General features: G+C 52.1%; 8 protein-coding genes across 8 annotated transcripts in view; 3 read left to right on the top strand and 5 right to left on the bottom strand.

Moving 5' to 3' along the window:
• Positions 1–451, bottom strand: part of ASPACDRAFT_117017 (DNA-(apurinic or apyrimidinic site) lyase APN2) — a 3,591-nt gene extending 3,140 nt beyond the window's left edge. Inside the window, exons 1-3 of the mRNA XM_020196027.1 lie at positions 413–451; positions 218–332; positions 31–163 (exon numbers count right to left, since the gene is read on the bottom strand). Of these exons, the coding sequence (XP_020057021.1) occupies positions 31–163; positions 218–332; positions 413–420 (256 nt within the window). The 5' untranslated portion in view covers positions 421–451. The remainder of the gene's footprint in view (positions 1–30; positions 164–217; positions 333–412) is intronic.
• A 400-nt stretch (positions 452–851) lies between these two features.
• ASPACDRAFT_42175 (cytochrome c oxidase subunit VIa) lies at positions 852–1,720 on the top strand (the record flags this gene model as incomplete). The annotated part of the gene is made up of 5 exons (XM_020201052.1): positions 852–1,026; positions 1,160–1,184; positions 1,302–1,461; positions 1,531–1,538; positions 1,675–1,720. The coding sequence occupies 5 exons, from the start codon at positions 852–854 to the stop codon at positions 1,718–1,720; spliced, it is 414 nt and encodes a 137-aa protein (XP_020057022.1).
• A 467-nt stretch (positions 1,721–2,187) lies between these two features.
• On the bottom strand, positions 2,188–4,864 carry ASPACDRAFT_27181 (putative anaphase-promoting complex subunit Apc5; the record flags this gene model as incomplete). The annotated part of the gene is made up of 7 exons (XM_020199477.1): positions 2,188–2,941; positions 3,008–3,144; positions 3,210–3,319; positions 3,366–3,489; positions 3,538–3,949; positions 4,004–4,097; positions 4,150–4,864. 7 exons carry the CDS (start codon positions 4,862–4,864, stop codon positions 2,188–2,190), a joined length of 2,346 nt encoding a protein of 781 aa, XP_020057023.1.
• A 974-nt stretch (positions 4,865–5,838) lies between these two features.
• On the bottom strand, positions 5,839–7,600 carry ASPACDRAFT_77565 (uncharacterized protein). The gene has a single exon (XM_020204987.1). It carries the CDS (start codon positions 7,290–7,292, stop codon positions 6,093–6,095), a length of 1,200 nt encoding a protein of 399 aa, XP_020057024.1. The 5' UTR covers positions 7,293–7,600; the 3' UTR covers positions 5,839–6,092.
• Positions 7,601–10,760: 3,160 nt separating this feature from the next.
• ASPACDRAFT_117024 (uncharacterized protein) lies at positions 10,761–11,255 on the bottom strand. Its single transcript, XM_020196028.1, has one exon. It carries the CDS (start codon positions 11,126–11,128, stop codon positions 10,907–10,909), a length of 222 nt encoding a protein of 73 aa, XP_020057025.1. The 5' UTR covers positions 11,129–11,255; the 3' UTR covers positions 10,761–10,906.
• Positions 11,256–13,214: 1,959 nt separating this feature from the next.
• ASPACDRAFT_42178 (aldo/keto reductase family protein) lies at positions 13,215–14,636 on the top strand (the record flags this gene model as incomplete). The annotated part of the gene is made up of 8 exons (XM_020201053.1): positions 13,215–13,459; positions 13,512–13,588; positions 13,656–13,676; positions 13,733–13,791; positions 13,847–13,937; positions 13,987–14,074; positions 14,130–14,268; positions 14,322–14,636. The coding sequence occupies 8 exons, from the start codon at positions 13,215–13,217 to the stop codon at positions 14,634–14,636; spliced, it is 1,035 nt and encodes a 344-aa protein (XP_020057026.1).
• A 267-nt stretch (positions 14,637–14,903) lies between these two features.
• Positions 14,904–16,197, top strand: ASPACDRAFT_77574 (phosphoribosylaminoimidazolesuccinocarboxamide synthase). The gene is made up of 3 exons (XM_020204988.1): positions 14,904–15,102; positions 15,212–15,587; positions 15,697–16,197. The coding sequence occupies exons 1-3, from the start codon at positions 14,953–14,955 to the stop codon at positions 16,074–16,076; spliced, it is 906 nt and encodes a 301-aa protein (XP_020057027.1). The 5' UTR covers positions 14,904–14,952; the 3' UTR covers positions 16,077–16,197.
• A 25-nt stretch (positions 16,198–16,222) lies between these two features.
• On the bottom strand, positions 16,223–17,594 carry ASPACDRAFT_77575 (CIA30 family protein). Its single transcript, XM_020204989.1, has 3 exons — positions 17,476–17,594; positions 17,167–17,400; positions 16,223–17,042 (listed from the first exon to the last, which is right to left on the bottom strand). Exons 1-3 carry the CDS (start codon positions 17,561–17,563, stop codon positions 16,237–16,239), a joined length of 1,128 nt encoding a protein of 375 aa, XP_020057028.1. The 5' UTR covers positions 17,564–17,594; the 3' UTR covers positions 16,223–16,236.
• Positions 17,595–17,808: the final 214 nt, after the last annotated feature.

Here is a 17,808-nt window from a genome sequence, read left to right on the forward strand (position 1 = left end):
AACAACTAGACTCAAGCACACAAAACTTGCCTTTCTTCACCTTAGGCAAGCTGAAATAGCAATCCCATCCTGGAACCAAAATCATGTCATCGCGAAGGTCCTTCCGTTGAATCTTCGTTTCCTGGAAGACAACAATGTCTGCCTCGAGGATGTCAAACATTGCCTAATCATGTTAGTTCGAGTTTGATGCGCGAGAAGACCAAAGGGATGGATATACATCGAAGGTCCGCTTGCCTCTCCATGGTTCGTAGGAGAATGGATTTCTGCGTCGGTCAGTGACAAGCCATTCAATCGCAGCTACAACGCATAGCTCACACACCGGATCCCATTGACTGCAAGTTACTAATTAGTACATGATTTGGCCCAGGCTATGGTTTGCAACATATCGATATGTTTGTTGATCCGCACTCACCGTTCCATGTTGTAATACGAAGCCCCATTCCGTCTCTACCGATCTAATCGACGCATACCCACCGGAAGCATAAAGTGGAGGAAATAACTCTGAGGTATCTGGATTATATCGCCGCCCCGGCGATTCAGATGCATGGATTAAGCAGCAACCAGTTAAAGTTAACTCCGGGAGCTTCGAGAAAGCATGGGACCGACACGTGACTGTGACATCACGGGGCGGTCAACATTCGAGGCGGAATTCGTGCTGACATAATGGCGCACTGCCTGTGGCCGGAAACCAGCGAATCACGGGGACACTAAGCGGCTTTTGGTTCGTTAAGCCGGCAGGGCCGACATCCGCTGATATTCCCACCGTCAAAGACGTCGTACGTTGTTCCACACCAACAACTAGCAGACACACTCCGATTGTCATTGTCCACAACCACCACCAAGCCCCAACCATGTACGCTCAGCGCAGTCTTCTTCGCCTGCCCCAGCAGCTGCGTGCTGCTCCGGTCCGCGCCGCCGTCCAGCGCCGCCTCAACCACACCGAGTCCAAGCTCCCCTCCTGGGCTGTCGACAACGAGTTCAACCGCGAGAGAGAGGCCGTCAAGCACCACGCTGCTGCTACCAGTGGTGCGTATCCCTTCTCGGGGAAGAGTGGTCTCCAATTGGGGTCCAATTGACTTCCAACTTCACCGATTTACCCATCTGCAATGGATCTACACATCATGCTAACTCTACGGGGTTGTTTCCAATGCTCCAACAGACCTCTGGCGCAAGCTCTCCATCTAGTACGTTTGCGTTATTCCTCACTGCTTGCCATCCCCTATGGCAGCAGCAATCGATCCCATCCCCGGAGTACCTTGTTCCAAGCCGACCTAAGTCTTTTTACTTACACAAAACTCCAGCGCCGTCGTCCCCGTCTTGATCCTCGGCGGTCTCAACGCCTACAACCTTTGGGAGGAGCACTGGGAGCACTGGGACCACATGCCTCCTCTTGAGGAGCGCACCGAGTACCCCTACCAGAACATCCGTGTCAAGAATTTCCCCTGGGGTGACGGTGACAAGGTGAGTCATCTAATCGATGCAAAGCTTAGGGGGACGTTTTGACTAATCGATTTTCAATTCATATTATAGACCATCTTGTAAGTTTCCCGGCTTTTCTGGCTTCAACTCCACCAAAATTCCCGCGCCAGTTGCTACCTAATACCCCGCAAGCTGGGAACCACGGATTTACCGTCCAAATCGCAGTTCGGATTTGCTAACTTTGATGATCTACAGCTGGAACTCCAGCGTCAACTACCACAACAAGGACAAGGCCACCTAAATGGTCCCGTGGTCAAATGACGGACTAATCAGTTTCCTTGTTGGAACTTATTTCCGAGGCGGATACCGAAGGAACAAATGTACATTTATTGCGGAACATGCAAAATGTAAAGGAACCCTGGGAAGTGGAGAGAAGATGGATGGGATGAAATGAGAGACAGAGACAAAGAGAGAGAGACAAAGAGAGAGTCACACACAACACAATGCTGCTTCAATTTTTATATTTTTCCTTTGTATATTGCGCTTTTGTCAGTTCGGGTGGAAAATCAAGTCCCCATCGCGCGCGATTTGATTTTCGCCTGGCATAAGTGCTTCAGGTTTCGTATGGTTCTATTGTAAGATCTACCGTCTGAAATATAGTGGAGTCTCGTTTCTAAGTAGACATTGGAGAGAGCAACATCAGTCCCACTGGAGACTCTGGTCTGATGAATTCGAGAGACATGCAAAACAGAGCGACAGCATCACGGGCTACACATCCGCCGACTCGAGGCGCCGCTGCTTCTTGAGGTCGAGGTACTTAGCCGCGTAGTCGTTGGCCAGCACCGGATCGCCCGTCAGATGCATGACGGTCGCCTTCTTCGCCATCATCTCACATTGCCCCATGATGTCCTCGAGCTCCTCGTACTGCTCATAGGCGCAATCCAGGTACCCGAGCGCGCGGTTCAAGTACTCTTTCTTGAGGGGCGACGGGGCCTGCCCCTGCCCCTGGCTCTGACTCTGACTCTGACTCCAAAGGGACCCCGCGACACCCATGTTAGCGTCCACGAGCAGTGAATACGCCTGGGCGGCGAGGTCGCGGTCGTCCGCCTCCAGGACCTGCGGCATGATGCTCTCCAGCATGGCGGCGACGGCGGCGAACTCGCGCAGGCTGAGGAGCACCCCGCCCAACACGCAGATGGCCTCCCACAGACTGGGCAGGAGGCGCGACCGGTGGGCGATGCTGGCGGCGCGCATGGCGAGGGAGAAGCCGCGCTGCGGGTGGCCCGACTTCTCGAGGATCCGCGCCTTGAGGCAGAGCAGCTTGACCTGGCTGAAGATGTCGAAGTTGTCCTGGTGGATGGATTGCGCGGTCGACTCGACGAGCTCCAGCGCGCGCGCGTAGTGGCCCTGGCGGATGCGGAAGTCGATCGTCAGGAAGGACAGGAGGAGGGAGATGTCGGTGTCTGGGAGTTGGATCGCTTGCAGTTGGGAGAGGAGATGCTCGGCGGCTACTTTGTTGTCACTGGGAGGTTGTTAGGGAACTGTCTGGTTTTTTTCCACAAGAAAGATTTGTCGGGAGCAGAGATACCGGTAGATATGTCGCTTGAGTTGCAGCACACCGGTGAAGAATGTCCAGTATTGGTTCGCTTTTAGGGATCGAAGCTTTTCAGGCGTGACCTGATCCATGCGGCTGGATATGTCCTTGTAGCGACCTTGTTGTGCGAGCTTTGGGTCATTAGCGAAGATGTCGTGATGAGGAGTGGAGGAGGGGGTGGGGGGATTCCACATACAAGCTGGCAGCTGCGGAATGTACTCTTGAGATAATCTTCAAATGGTGCTCGACTCGCATAGCATTCACGGAAGATTTCGCTGCTCAGCCAAGATAGATGGGTGATTCCTGCTGAATTGTCAGTAAGGCTCAGATGTTTATCGTCGGGGAACAGAACCTATTCTCCCAAAGAGCGATGCTTGAAGTAGAAGCTGCGGGCCCACTGAGTTCATCAGATTCTTCGTGACATTCAAGTGTGAAGCGCGGATTATGTTCTCCATGGACGCGGCAAGGCTCTCCCCCTAGGCATTGTCAGTAAACCACCTGGGCGGTCGAGAAAGACAGCATACATGTTGCAGCTCGAGCTTCGCTTCACTCAACAACGTGGTGCTCAGCAGACTCCACATCTCCGTTTCTTTGGCCTTCGCCTTCAGGAACGAAAGGCCCTCTTTCTCATTGCCTAGCATGCCGGTGTTCTGTATATCCTTCATCTGCTCGGGGAAAGCTTTGCCGAAATGATACAGCCAGCTCATGCAGAAGTTGAGGCAATTCATGTCATGCGATTCACGCGCAATCGAGACGGCTTCCTGCATTGCTGACACAGCCTCTCCATGGCACCCATAGTCAGCCTGCAGGATGGCAAGATTCAACAATGCGTACTGATAGGAGCTTCTGTCACGACTGTGCATGGTGTAGTCGAAGTAGCGATGGAGGTTGTCAAAGGACGAGGGATAGTCGCCCGCCCTCCAGGCATCGAGAAATCTACGAACCAGTCAATCACCGACGTCAAGGGCACCGGGGGCACAACAGAGTTACCTTAGATAGTGTATCAAGTTAGGCACCGTCACGCCCGATGCTATGATGCGCTCTAGCTGTGCTTTCATCTCATCCGGAACTCTCCCACCCAAGCCTGAGGTGCATTAGCAGCGAGAATAGATCGAGGGGAGAGATGGCAATAGTACTTTGTAACTCGTTGATCTGAAATTCCAGGAGCCGCTCCACATCTTTCGTGCTGACGTACTTGTCGTCTTCCGAATCGTCATCGATTTGGCCGTAGGCCACTTGAGAAAGATGGCTTGTCGTATCTAAGCCAAGCTCTAGCAGGTTAATGTCGACCGGAGCCTGCGATCCAGCTGGGTTTTTCCGCGCCCATGAGCGGTAAGTCGGCAACCTGTATCTCACAAACCCCTTCCAGAGCTTGACCGAGTCGTGGAATTGTAGTCTGGTGAACTCCAACTGGGACCGCCGGACGAATGCCCCCAGGGGCGAGCACCGAGAGAGTTTGGTAGAGCTCGTATCGGGAGCCAGACCGGCATCTCGATCCCGAATCTGCTCGTCTCTGGTTTTGGCTAAGAGGTCGGAGATTTCACCGAAGAATACCTCCAGCGCATCGCAGGAGTCGATGGACCAAATCTTCTTCAAGAACAGATCCCATATCGAGCGACCGGGCACGGAAGACGCGTGACCGAGGAGGGATTCTTCAAGGTCTGTAATTGACGCGGAGCTTCGTGTGTCTTTCTTCACTTTGGAGGGGGCCGCCTCCCGGTCCAGGGGACTCAGGCATGAGACCAGGAATGAAAGCACATGAATTGCTGAAGAGTTGGAGACGACGCCATCTACGTAGATGGAAATCAAGCACAGGAGTGCAACTTTGGAAGGGGTGAGATAACGACTCATTTTGATTCTTATCTGCACATTGTATACAGTGGACCTTTCTTTCGCAGGCACAGGCCCGGCTCAACTGAACAGAATTCTCGGGTCTTTCGCGGCTTGCAGCCAGCGCGAAGTAGATCGTGTCGTCCAACGCGAGACAAATGAATCGGCAGGCAGATTGGAGATGGCAAGCCCACTTTCCTATCTGTTCAGTGGTCCGATCGTATAGTGTAGGTTTCAAGATGACGATGCGGAAACGTTGCAGCGCGGTAAACAATAGAGGGAAGAGAAGTGGGGGTGTAGAAGAGGCGAAGTGGATATGTTTAGCTGTAGAGGAAGGCCTAGTACATACGACCACAGGGTGTGGCTCGACTTGAATATTATTCTGAACTGCCAGCTAGGTTGGGTGCGTTCGCTTTTAGAACGTTGCCAGGATTTTTGTTCGTCTCAGTTGTCAATAAATCGGCCGGAGGCCCTTTTTCTCAGCCGGTACCTTGAGCCCTTCCTATCTTCAACTGGTTGTAAACTTGCTGTAAACTTGTTGTAAACATGTTTGTTGTACCAACCATTTGGTTTTCCCATGATCCATATCACGTGCTGTCACATGACCATGGACTCGGGAACTTGCTCATGTGGGGGTAGAACATCACATCAACCTCCTTAGGGATCTCACTATGAACCATTCGAGTCGACCAGGAGGAGTACAGGTAACCATCTACTAAGGTACCTACTGATGTCTGCCGTCATGGGCTAGAAGGAATAGTGATGAAATGCTCAAAAGTAGCGTTTCTTTTAGCTTGATTTGGTTTGCCGAAACTGCAACTTGTCAAGTCGAGCTGGATATATTCGGCTCTGCTCTGCATCGTCTCTCGCGAACCAGAGATATCGGGTCTGTGAGGTACGGACAGGCAATAATCGGATGTGAAGAAATCAAAACTTGGGTACTCAGTGTCATGAACAATGGATTATCGTGGACCAAAATGGCTTCGGGTCTTTCGATCTAAGCGCCGATCAACATTTACACAGAAGGTCGCCCATACAAAAATAACCAGCGCAGGCTCGTCTGGAATGAGGAATCTGATGGCTTACACACACACACACACTTCCCGAAAATACCGCAACCCATTCTGGTTATCGACAATGGACTCATACGCAACTAATCCTTATACTACATGGATGTTTCCGGAACTGCAAGACCGCTAAATTCCTGAGGAGATATAACCCTGAACCCCTCTAGCAAGAACATCCCGACTCACCGCCGCACCCGGGGCAGAACCAGTTTCCCATGCGAAAAGATGACGTTCTCGCCCTCAAACCGTTCCGGAAGCCTATCCCCACCTTCATGACGCATCGGAGGAATGGTGCTAGGGGTGTTGACGGAACCGATCTCAAGCTCGAGCCTCTGGTTCGGGTCAAACAGAAATGCCGCCGGGTACAGAGGCACGAGGACCGAGTAAACCTTCCCTTGCGTAACCTCAGAGCGTGCCACGGGTCTCTGGGCAACTACCTTTTCCTTCAGGAAGTCTTTGGCAACTTCATCCCGGTGTGAGAGACGGAAGTATCCTCGCGCGAAGGTGTCCATCGGCTCGCCGTGGTTTCCACGAAGCACGATCACATTCCCGTCGGCGTCCACAGCCCGGAGGTAAACGAAGAGATCGAGATCCTTGGCCTGTGTAGACACTTCGAGCTCGAGGTAAGGGGATCCCAAAAGCTCAAAGGATTCCGAAAATGGGGTTTCCAAGGAGAATTTGAGAGACTCTTTGAATCCAGCATAGGTAAAGGACTCTTTGCTCCCGGGTGGTAGGGCCAAGGACAACTTCGTCTCTGGGGTGAGGTAGAAACTGACATCCTCGGCGTCGGCCGGCGGGAAAGACACCTCATTCTCGCGGTAGATAGTCTCCGTACCGTGGTGCTGTAGCAAGCGAATGCGAGGGACATCGAGCATGCCATTGGCCTTCTTGTCAAAGAGGAAGTGGTCCAGAAATTTCTTTTGCAGCGCAATGTGATCTGGCTCATAGAACGCGCCCAGATGGTTTCCGGTATGCATTTCTAACCATTTATATTGGGACGAGATGCCGTTGTAAGCGCGGATGTTGCCGGGTAAATGAAGCTCAGGATCAGTCCAATTCCCCGCGGAGTAGAATGGTACTTCGATGTCCGACAGCTTGCGGACCTTCTCCAACACCGCCCACGCACCGTCTGTGGGGTATTCTGTCAGGGTGAGCAGCTTGGGATAGTCCACACGGTTAGCGGCCAACTGTTCTTCTGTGAGAGTACCGTCCTGCCTTCCACCCTGGTGGGGAACAACAATATTGTGATACCAGTGGGACTGAAAGTTGTTGCTGTAGATTCCACCTCTTCGGGCCGCTTGGTACATACTGCATGCGGACTCGTATGACATGACACAGGCCAGATGCGGGGGTCTCTGCATTGCAGCCCAGTAGCCAACCATGCCGAAGTAGCTGATGCCGGAGAAAGCTACTTTTCCTGTACACCAGGGTTGAACGGCAGCCCATTCGACGACATCATAGAGATCTGGCCAGCAAAGTCAGTCCTGATATCTTTCTTATTGCTTGGGCTGAAACACCTTGTCCCTCTGCATCTGCTTGGATCTTTTCAGAGCGCTCCAGACCAAAGGGGTCGAGTTTCCCTTGACTACCTCCAACGCCCCGCACATCAACCCGGAGCAGAGCATAGCCATATTCCCGACACTGCGCACAACAATTAGGAATTAGGAATCGATTGGATTCGTTGGAAGGGTTAATATTGCCCACGTACCCAGATAGTAGGCTCACATAGCTCAAACGCAGCATCTGGGCCCAGCGGCTTGATGTGCTTGTACATTTCCGCGTAAATCGGGGTCTTGGGGAGTCCGAATGTGGATGCATGAATGTCTTTACCATAGGGTCCCATGCTGCAGATCACGGGGACCTGTTCACCCTCCTTAGAGGCGGAGAAAGGTAGGAAGAGGTCCGCACACAATTCAACCCCATCCCGCATGGGGATATAAGTATGTTTTGTGCGAGTATAGCTTTCGATATCGGAGGTAGTGGTTTGATATTTCGAACGGATAGACGCCATCTTGTATGGGAAAGGCATCAAAACTGAGAGGTTTTCTTCAAGTGCAATAGGTTCTGAGGACTTGTGGAGTTAGACTAGAGATTCTAGGATGGTACTGATAGGTCTTTATAGGTATGCTACCATTTCATGCTGAATTAAGCCAAGCGTCGGATGCCACGGCTGATGGAGCGTGATCTGCTATGAGTATTGAGTGCAGTAACTACCGGTCGGGCCCACTCACCCGACGGGGTGAGAATCATGCTAAATTATGAGTATTTCCTAGGAATCCCAACGGGAATGAAGTCTCTTCAGGCCGTCCGACCAGGTGTGCCGGGGCGCTGGATCGGGTTACCGGTAGTATGCTCCACCATGCCAGGGACTTGGCAAACATAGAAGATTTACAAACGGCGGGGTGAGTGTCATGCCGGAGTATATGCTATCGACCTCAAGTTGTTCGTTGTTCTGCTGTTCCGGTTGCGTGTATCCGTATCCTTTAGGTTACGACAAGAGATGTCCGCTGTTTCCCCATAGTACACCGAATACTTGAGCAATTTATTGAGCTAAGGATTTCTTCAAGAAGAGATTGATCTCTGGCAGAAAAGAGGATAAATGTGTATACCGGTAGGCAGGTCTACTTCTCTCCACCCCCCGCACCACCCCACTCACCCCGCGAACCCCACTCCCACCGCAACCAGCCTCGCTGAAGGGGTCAGCGATAGGATTTGAGTAAGGTTATCCTAACTCCAATACATAATAATACATACGCATGCGTGGCAGTGAGATGGATGGCAGCGGGGTCACCGAAAGGCCTAGAGGTGATGAATTGCTACATATGTCATACTTTTGATTATCCGCTTCGCCCACAAATGGTGTCACGCAGAAGCTGCCGGTACCTACTAGGTAGTACCTCAACTCCAACACCAGCCTTGGAAAGATGTCTGCCAATGAGAATTTCCTCAAACAGATCGTGGCGATCCGGCGCAAGCCCGATATGGCCCGGAAGGAGTTTCTGAACCTTCATTTCCAAGTCCATGGGACGATCCCCGATGCACCGGAAGATCCTGATATCAAGCCACAATGAGTTCTCTGATTTCTTTGCTTTTCTCCAGCCGCTGGCTTCGTGAGAATAGACTGCGAAGAAGGGGGTGTATTATTTATCGGTGTACGAACTCCAAGATGCACTGCAGTGCGTGTCTGTGTAGAGGTAGGTAGATTCAGCAATGATTGCCGGCGATGCCCTACTGAGGCTGATGATTCTTTATATAAGAGCAGGCGGCATTGCGGAAGGGATCTTCGATGTTGTTGCTCCTGAGCAAGGAATGGTCAGTTCATTGAGATACTTTGAATATTTATCTGGAGTTCTAACATTCTATCGAAAGGTTCTCCACGTCAAAAGTCAACGATAGAGCGGAAGTGGAGCAATAAATAAGTCACCTGCCTCCGCTCAATGGACATGCAGTAGATGTCGAGAGACTTCGTACCAAGTCTTAGATAGCCTGGGAGGTTTTCTTCCAAGTGTGCAGTTTTGGTCTGGTCTAGCATGACTTAGCATCTAGGGGTTGAGAATTGTATATAAGAGTGTATATCGGGAAACCAAACTGAAAGGTCTGTATGTATCTAGTATGGAACCTGCTTGGTGGATGGCTACAGCCCACCGATGAGAACCATCACAGATCCGTAGTCTTTTGGGAAATCGTACATATAACATCTACAGGTCGCAAGCACCAGGTACCAGTATTGATCCTCAAGACGACTGTGTAATTCTTTCAAATGATCTTATCATTGCCAGCGTACCAGAGGGTGCTAGGTTTGGTCCTTAAGTTGCCACTTCCGAGCAAGAACGCTGCTCCACGTATGGCATTTGATTAGTCGTCACGGAACATCATTCCAAGTTACCAGCATGACCTGGGAGATACTAGAAGCCTGGCATACTAGCGCCGATACAAGAGTATGGTGCTATTATTGCTTCGAAGAAAGACCAAACCTTGTGACAGCACACACGCCGGGAGGTCAGTAGTTGGGTGGGTGACCACCAGCGAATTCCTTCTGTGAATGGTTTTTGTTTTATCGCTTCTGATTCCTTGGTTCCTTGAACTCCGCGTTATGCTCTATCCTCTCAAGCGTCCCCTTGTTGGCGTTATGTTTGAAAATTGGAAAGAGTGCATCGAGAGGGCGATAACCTCAAGTGACATGCGATAGCCCGATAGCCCGATGACCAGAGACTACTAGCATTGTCGCGTCTGCCTATCGTATCAATCCTATCAAGCCGTCCAAGCGATTACAGTGATCTGTTTGGTCATCGCAACAGCTCTGGATTCCAAACATCGTCGAATCCGAGGCCTACTCCCAGGAGTCCGGCTGACCACAACCCTTCAATAAATACACCGACGGTGTAGCAAATATCCAGTCACCCCTTCCTGCTAAGCTTCATGCCCACTGAGCACATTGTGGATTTAAAAATTCTCGTTGAGCCCCCGCGGCTCGCGCAGGAGGACTCTCAATGCTCCACATCAATGCTCCATAAGCTAAACTAGTGGTGCATGGTGAATGAACTCCTGCAAAATCCCTGGGACCATCACAATCTGAGCAGAAATTGTCTCGAAGCAGTGCAGCTGAAGCTCTTTGTGACTGCCTTATCTGAGTTAGGAACTGGGATTTGCGCACCTTGAGAACCCGGAAAACTGATGTTCTCGATTTTGACATTACTTGATGGCCTCTGTGAGCTCTCCAATATCACTAAAGCTCGGCGATGATATGGCTTGTTTGGTTTACTTAAGACTGACTTATAGGCTAAAGAAGATTCATTGCATCACTAGGGGCTAGTAGCGCAGAATCACCAGAATCAACACACATGAAAACAGTACCCACGGTTGTGGTGGTGCTGGTGCTCACTTTCTCGCAAACTGGTGATAGGTTGTCTTCCGTGCAAAACCAGATTGATTCTCAGAGAAACGAGAAAAACAAAATAAGTCCTCAGAGCGGAGCTCATGAAAGTACGCAACGCCCTTAGCCAGTGGCCTTGCATCGGATGGTGGAGGCAATGATCCAACAGGAATCGTCCGCACTAGGGAGTCGTGAGCTCTGTTGGCGAAAAGCAATGCACATAATCCTGGTATTCATTGCATGGTACCAAAGCATCTCCCTCTTAGCAGTGTGTTCTACATCCGATAGCACTATACGTCTCTCTTGCGCCATGAAAGCCACAAGCACACTAAGACGAAAGCCCATGGACGATCTTTGGAGTTGTGGGCACCTTGAGGCGCATCGGCGTCTAGGGTGACAAGAGTCACCGCTTAGCTGAGCTCACTCGGGCTGTTGTCTCTGAATTTATTGCCGACCAGAACCACTGAGTTCCACTTACGCTATTAATACATTCAAGAACCAGCGAGCCATAAGCTACCACGGCTAATGGCGATTGCACAACCCATAATGCTCAAGAACTCGATCTGATGTCCCAGGGTGAAGCTTCGCGCCGCGTGCTTCCGTTTATGAAGAGCCTTCTAGTTCCCTGTGGCTGCTTGGGACAAGTTTCTGACCACTCGGCGAATGTGGTAGCTTGGGCAAACATATCCACGTGTCGGTCAAGGGCCTCCGTGGTCCAGAAATCATTCGCCATGCGCGCTAGACCCTAACTCGTGTGCGAATCGCTGAAGATCAACCCAGTCTCATCAAAATTGGAACAGAGCAGAGTGAGTCTCTCCGTGATTGAAATCCCCCAGCTCTTGATTTCGTCGCGTCACGAAATGTCGACGAGATCATGCCATCCGATGAATTAACAGCGAGCGGTTTAAGATCACTATGAGTAACGGCAGTCGTTCGTATTGCTCCACGATTGGTTCGAGCGACGTAATCATTTCAATTTCTCGGTATCAGACTTTTACAATCGAACCGTGAACCCATAGGTCATAATCATGGACTTGAAAGGGCAAACAAACGGTAGGAATTACGGTCCGAATTGCCGATGAGCAAGTGCTGAGGAAAGTCTGAAAAGCTGCATCTCCTACCCTGAGCAAGTCAAAGGTCCATAACTCTGAAGGTCGAAAACGACGACGGATGGGCGAGGCTGTACTCCGTACTGTATGGCAGGATGTCTCAAGAAAGAAGGGATTGACATGCTGCAGGCTTGCCGTCCTTTTGTGAAAACTTCAATTTACCCCCATCGATTTCTCCAAGAGGAAAGAAAGTCCCGCGATAAAGAAAGAGATAATTTCGTCTCGGGGATCTGCAAATGATCGCAAAATTGCAAAGCTGCGTAGCCCGTGATGTCAGTTGCGCTTGATGCTGCCCTGGGAGCTTTGCCCAGTCGTTGCCACCCCAGTCTAGGGCTGACCGCATGACCAATGTTTCAAGACATACGCGTAGATATGCGGCGAATCCTAATGTGATTTCGACTTGAAACGATGACCCGATGTAGCATGTGCGGTATCTTTTGCAGTCGAGGCTTTCGACTCGTCCAATCTGTCCGACCTCGGTGGGATAAGCTAGACCGTCGGCAGTCTCACCCGCACTAGCTTCCATCAAAGAATTGAGTTGGGCCAAAATAGCACAGTTCATGACTAGGATGCAGGAAAGTGTCTCAATGAAGGATGAGATTGGCAGGAGAGGGGGTGATGTGCATAAAGTACGGAGTGCTCGGGAAGTTAAGCTAGTCCCCGCAACCATTGTTGATAAGGAGGAGGAGGACAGACTACCCAACTTAGTAGTCAGTACTCTACACCTAATTAACTAAAACTACTTTCCCAACAAACATCATCCAAGCTACAGTACCCAGACTACCTACTAGCAAGTACGGATAACTCGACCACATTGCTTCGATGAGTACTATCCAAAGCTGCTCCTGTATCTCGCCCGAAAAGGATAGAGACTACAGCATGAGAATCACCATGATGCCTGCAATTTATGCAGTCTCGAGACACCGGTCTTTGCATCCGCCCACTCAGCCTTATACTCGACCACAGCTCTCTTGATATATCAAAAAGGCCACGGCATCGCCTGCAGGTCTATGGCAAGCCACAACACAGCGCATCATCTGATTTGCGCGTCGGACAGGGATGAGGTTCTTAGTCTGCCTGATAGCGTCTAGCCCACCCATCTGCTAATGCGCGTATGCGCCCTCTTTCTCAGCTACTCGAGTAAGGCCCTGGTCACCATGTCTCCTAGTTTCAAATCTCCATCCACAAGCGGGGTTGACGGCAAGCGATGTCTCGAAACCCCAAGGTGCGGTGAAACGACGCCGTCTATATATCTTGAGCTCTCATCTCAAGATCTCCGTCGACTTTGCAGCCTTCCTCAACCCTCAATCAACATCTCCATCATGACGAGGCCTACTTCTCTTCCCGTCTCTTTCACGGTCCAGGGGGTCACGATTCCAGCCCTCGGGATGAGCACATTCCCCGGTGATGCGACCAGCGAGAAGGTCAAGGATGTCGTGTACAAGGGCCTGTTGTGCGGGTATCGCCACATTGACACAGCGGCCGCGTATTTAAACGAGCAGGAGGTGGGGGAAGCGATTGAAAAGAGTGAGCTTCCTCGAGAAGAGATCTTCGTGACTGCCAAGCTGTCAGTTCCCCTTCTCGTGGACACCGATCACGCTCTAATACGCATGAACTAGACCCCAAACGTGCCACGGTGCTAGCGATGTCGAGGGTGCTCTTGATCACACCTTGAAGGCGCTCAAGCTGGACTACGGTTAGTGTTTCACTGGCCTTGACAACTGTTCAAAAAGACTGACCGCTGCTGCTACTGCTATGTACAGTGGACCTTTACCTCATGCACTGTACGATGAGGCTCGCCATTTAATCAGCCAGGCAAATCATTGATCATCTGCTTCAGTTCCACATGCCCTGGTTAAAGGCCACAAGAATCTGCCCCGGCAAGAACCCAATGGAAAGGTGCACGCTGACTTTCACATCAGCTGAGCCGATGCTGACACGTCATATTTACCAGCCTATGGTTGATCACTTTTTATCAAAGCGATATCCTGCAACCTGGCGTGCCATGGAACGGCTTGTCGACAATGGCAAAGCGAAACTCATTGGTATGAGGATCATAAGTTAACTTGCCCTAACTACTTCTGACGTCGCAAGGGGTCTGCAATTTCAACATTCTCAAACTCAAGAGGTTGCTTCAAACGGCCCGAATCCGACCCGCTGTCAACCAGGTCGAACTCCATCCGTGAGTGATTCAGAGGGGAAAGAACGTACTCGATTCTCAGTTAATCACTCGACAGTTATCTTCCACAGATCGATCTGCGAGAGTTTTGCAAAATGGAGGGAATCCATATCATGGCTCATCAGCCGCTCGGGGGCAAGCCTTCGTTCCGTGATGGCCCGCATTGCCGTCATATGAGACCATTGACAGATACGGATGTAAGTCCTCGTGCTTCAAAATGCTGGAAGGTCGAATGACTCAACTCGAATAGATTTTCCAGCTGTCTAGAAAGAACTTTCGGGGCCGGGCTCAGCTCATCCTCTCCTGGATCGTGCAGCAGAACATATCCGTGGTCCCCAGGACCAGCCGAATCACACATCTAATAGATAACATGAACCTGAAGCGACTGACGAGCGACGAAATGCTTGGTATGGCGATGGTCAGTAGGATAGTGGGAGAATTCCGTTTTTCGGACCCTCGCCACGAACTTGGATTTGATATATTCGATGAAAACGAAGACCAGCCGGTGATGGAATGGTTCGACGAGCCTTTGATAAAAACCAATCCCAAGTTTTTGAGCGTCTAGCTCGGAGTCGAGTGTATAGCGTTGCATGCTACATGGCGTTTTGGCTCCTGGATAGCACGAATTATATGTTCTTGTAGTGGTTTCGGTTGTATAGCTGTATAGATCCCCGCCAAAGTTCTGCCTCAGGCACCCGAGGAACCCCGCCCACGGGAGAAAAAAAAGCTTATCGATTTAGTTATCGTCCCCGTCACCCGCAATTTCCCATCTTCCCTATTGACTCACTCTCGCAATTGAGCTTCCTCCCACCACCCATCCTACCCACCGTTACTTCCGTACACCTTCTCCAATTGGATCTTTGGGCATCAATACAACCGCCATGACGGAATCCTACACCACCACGGACCTCCAAGGTGTCCTGCCCCTCATCGCACGAGGCAAAGTCCGCGATCTATATGAGGTGGACTCGAAGACTCTCCTCTTCATCGCGACGGACCGAATCTCCGCCTACGATGTGATCATGCAGAATGTAAACACTTACAGCCCCTCTTTCCCCTCCTTCCTTTCCCCCTTCCTCCCTTCCTCAGCCAACCCCCGCAACTCTACCAGCCACTAATCCAATGACCAAAAAAAAACAGGGCATCCCCAACAAAGGCATCCTCCTGACCCTCTGCACGCGCAAATGGTTCGAGATCCTGACGACGGCCCTCCCGACGCTGCGCACGCACTTCCTGACGCTGGACCTGCCGCCGCAGATCCCGGCGGCGCTGCGGCCCGTCCTGCAGAACCGGAGCATGCAGGTGCGCAAGCTGCGCATCCTGCCCATCGAGGCGATCGTGCGCGGCTACATCACCGGCTCCGCCTGGAAGGAGTACCAGACACACGGCACGGTGCACGGGATCGCCGTCGCTGCCGGCTTGCGCGAGAGCGAGGCCTTCCCCGGCGGGCCCATCTACACCCCCAGCACCAAGGCGGAGCTGGGCGAGCATGATGAGAATATTCATCCGGATAAGGGTATGTCTTTCCCTCCCCCACCCTTTTTCACTATCGGATGAAAGGAGGGGGGAAAATGGGGGTGGTGTTTTTCTTTGTTTTTTGGGACGGAATGCTGACGTGGACACAGCCGTCGAGATCGTGGGCGAACCGTACGCATCCACCATTGCGTCGCTGTCGGTGCAGCTGTACAAGATCGCGCACGAGTACGCGCTGACGCGGGGCGTGATCATCGCGGACACCAAGTTCGAGTTCGGTGTGGATGAGGAGACCGGCGAGGTGGTGCTGGCCGACGAGGTGCTCACGCCGGACTCGTCGCGGTTCTGGCCCAAGGACTCGTACGAGGTCGGCAGGGGCCAGGCCAGCTTCGACAAGCAGTTCTTACGCGATTGGTTGGTCCAAGAGGGATTGAAGGGCAAGGAGGGGGTTGCGATGAGCGAGGAGGTCGTGCAGAAGACCAGTGAGAAGTACCGCGAGGCGTGGGAGCGGATCACTGGTGGGGACAACTGATTCTTTCTCCTTCACGTAGTATTATAAAGTATATAGTCAACGCGAGCAGATACTGCTCGCTCATAAACTCCCAGAGAAGAAAAAAAGGGATATATAATCAAATTTTCCCAATGTACATTTCATAGTGGTGGTATCAATCTATCATTTTTTAAAGGGGGGTTCAATTCCATTCATCACGCAGTCCCTTCAGTCCCTTACCCTTATTCTGGCCTTTAGAGGCCGGAGCAGGAGCCGCGGGAGTACTACCTGTAGCAGCTTGATCCTCACTCGGCGCCGACTCCGACCCCGACGACGACGGTTCGTTATCACCAATCCAGTTCGTGCGCACGCCCTCATCGACCTCCAACGCATCCGCCCCACAGATGCGCCTCTCCTCCTCGATCTCCGCCTCACTCATCCCATTCGTCGCCCAGATCTTATGAATCCGCAGATCATAGGGGCCCTCCACACGATCCGTCAACCCGATCCCAATACTCTTCACGCGCTGCCGCAGGATCGACGTCTGCGGCTCGACCACCAGCCCGAAATTCGTGCGCACGAACGCGTTGAACGGCAGGAGGATCGTCTCCCACCCTGTCGCGTCCGCCGCCGCCCCGGACGTCGTCACACTGTTCGATGCCGAAATGATCGTCGATTCCGGCGGCACGTCCGACAGCGCGGCCGGGATGATGCCCTGCGGGTAGAGCTTGTCGGCAAGCTCGGGCGATTCTTCGGTGGCGGTGGTGAAAGGCGAGAAGGGGTCTCGGTCTCGGTCCGACTGCTGCTGGTGCTGCACGCGGTGGTGGCGGGTGTACAGGCGGTGCTGGTGGATATCGGTCTCGATGATCGAGTCGGTCTGGATGTTGACCGTGTAGCGACGGCCGTCGGATTTCACGCGCAGCGCGAGGTAGGCGTACGGGTCGACATCCCAGAAGAGTCGGCCGAAGAGCCAGAAGCCGCGGTCTTGGTTGCGGAAGGCGGCGTAGCCTGTTTATTGTGGGACGGGGTAGTCAGTTTTCTGGGTACCCAAACATTTTATGGTGTGAAGGAGGAAAAGGAAACCGCGGGTGTGTCTGGGAGGGTCGCCCGCGTGCAAAGCGGCTAATCGTACCGGTTCTCTCGACGCGCCAGTTCTGTGGCAACTTGGTAGAAATGCTTCCGTGGAAACGAGCGTGCGCCGGGCTGCTCGTTGCCGGATCGGCAGGGATATGATCGAGGCTGGCGGTGCTGAAGCCCCCGACGGCGCGGTCGGCCATTGTCTTGCAGCCGGCAACGGTGGAGGCATCTTCGAAGTCGAGGAGGACGTAGGGCTTAGTCGGAGTGTGGAGGGCTTCGGAGTTCCAAGCTGGAAGGCCGCTGGAATCAGTAACTATTCAATTGCCTCGCTGATAATGTGGAGATAATGACAGCGAAAACGCACCGATTCTGGAGACGCGGCTAAGCTCATCTATACTGCGTTTGAAAAAGCCCGAGGGCTTCGCGGCCAAACATCTCACCGTGGGGATCATTGTGATTGGGGAAGTAGATACAATCACGGTGGTTGAGGTTCAATGCAGACGCAGTGTCCCATCAAGAAATTGTAGCTGGGGCGAAGAAAGAATGTCGAGCTCGCCGCCGGCATGACGTCGGAGACGAACATCCGAGGTGATACGGTGCCTGAGGCGGGACGCTCACCGCTCCCTCGACCGCTTTGCCCGATGTATGGCTGTGGCTTGCTTCAGCTGGGAATGGCGATAAGTTAACCAGTAAAGTC

The sequence above is a fragment of the Aspergillus aculeatus genome (genome assembly GCF_001890905.1).
Source record: "Aspergillus aculeatus ATCC 16872 unplaced genomic scaffold ASPACscaffold_6, whole genome shotgun sequence".
NCBI lineage: Eukaryota > Fungi > Ascomycota > Eurotiomycetes > Eurotiales > Aspergillaceae > Aspergillus > Aspergillus aculeatus.

Excerpts from the sequence above, each read along its gene's own strand:
- ASPACDRAFT_77565 (XM_020204987.1), bottom strand. The coding sequence starts at position 7,292 with ATGGTTGGCTACTGGGCTGCAATGCAGAGACCCCCGCATCTGGCCTGT.
- ASPACDRAFT_117024 (XM_020196028.1), bottom strand. The coding sequence starts at position 11,128 with ATGGGCTTTCGTCTTAGTGTGCTTGTGGCTTTCATGGCGCAAGAGAGA.
- ASPACDRAFT_77574 (XM_020204988.1), top strand. The coding sequence starts at position 14,953 with ATGACGGAATCCTACACCACCACGGACCTCCAAGGTGTCCTGCCCCTC. Across the intron at positions 15,103-15,211 it reads ACGATGTGATCATGCAGAAT|GGCATCCCCAACAAAGGCAT; the intron begins GTAAACACTTAC and ends AAAAAAAAACAG. Across the intron at positions 15,588-15,696 it reads GAATATTCATCCGGATAAGG|CCGTCGAGATCGTGGGCGAA; the intron begins GTATGTCTTTCC and ends ACGTGGACACAG.
- ASPACDRAFT_77575 (XM_020204989.1), bottom strand. The coding sequence starts at position 17,563 with ATGATCCCCACGGTGAGATGTTTGGCCGCGAAGCCCTCGGGCTTTTTC. Across the intron at positions 17,401-17,475 it reads TAGCCGCGTCTCCAGAATCG|CTTGGAACTCCGAAGCCCTC; the intron begins GTGCGTTTTCGC and ends GCGGCCTTCCAG. Across the intron at positions 17,043-17,166 it reads CTGGCGCGTCGAGAGAACCG|GCTACGCCGCCTTCCGCAAC; the intron begins GTACGATTAGCC and ends CACAATAAACAG.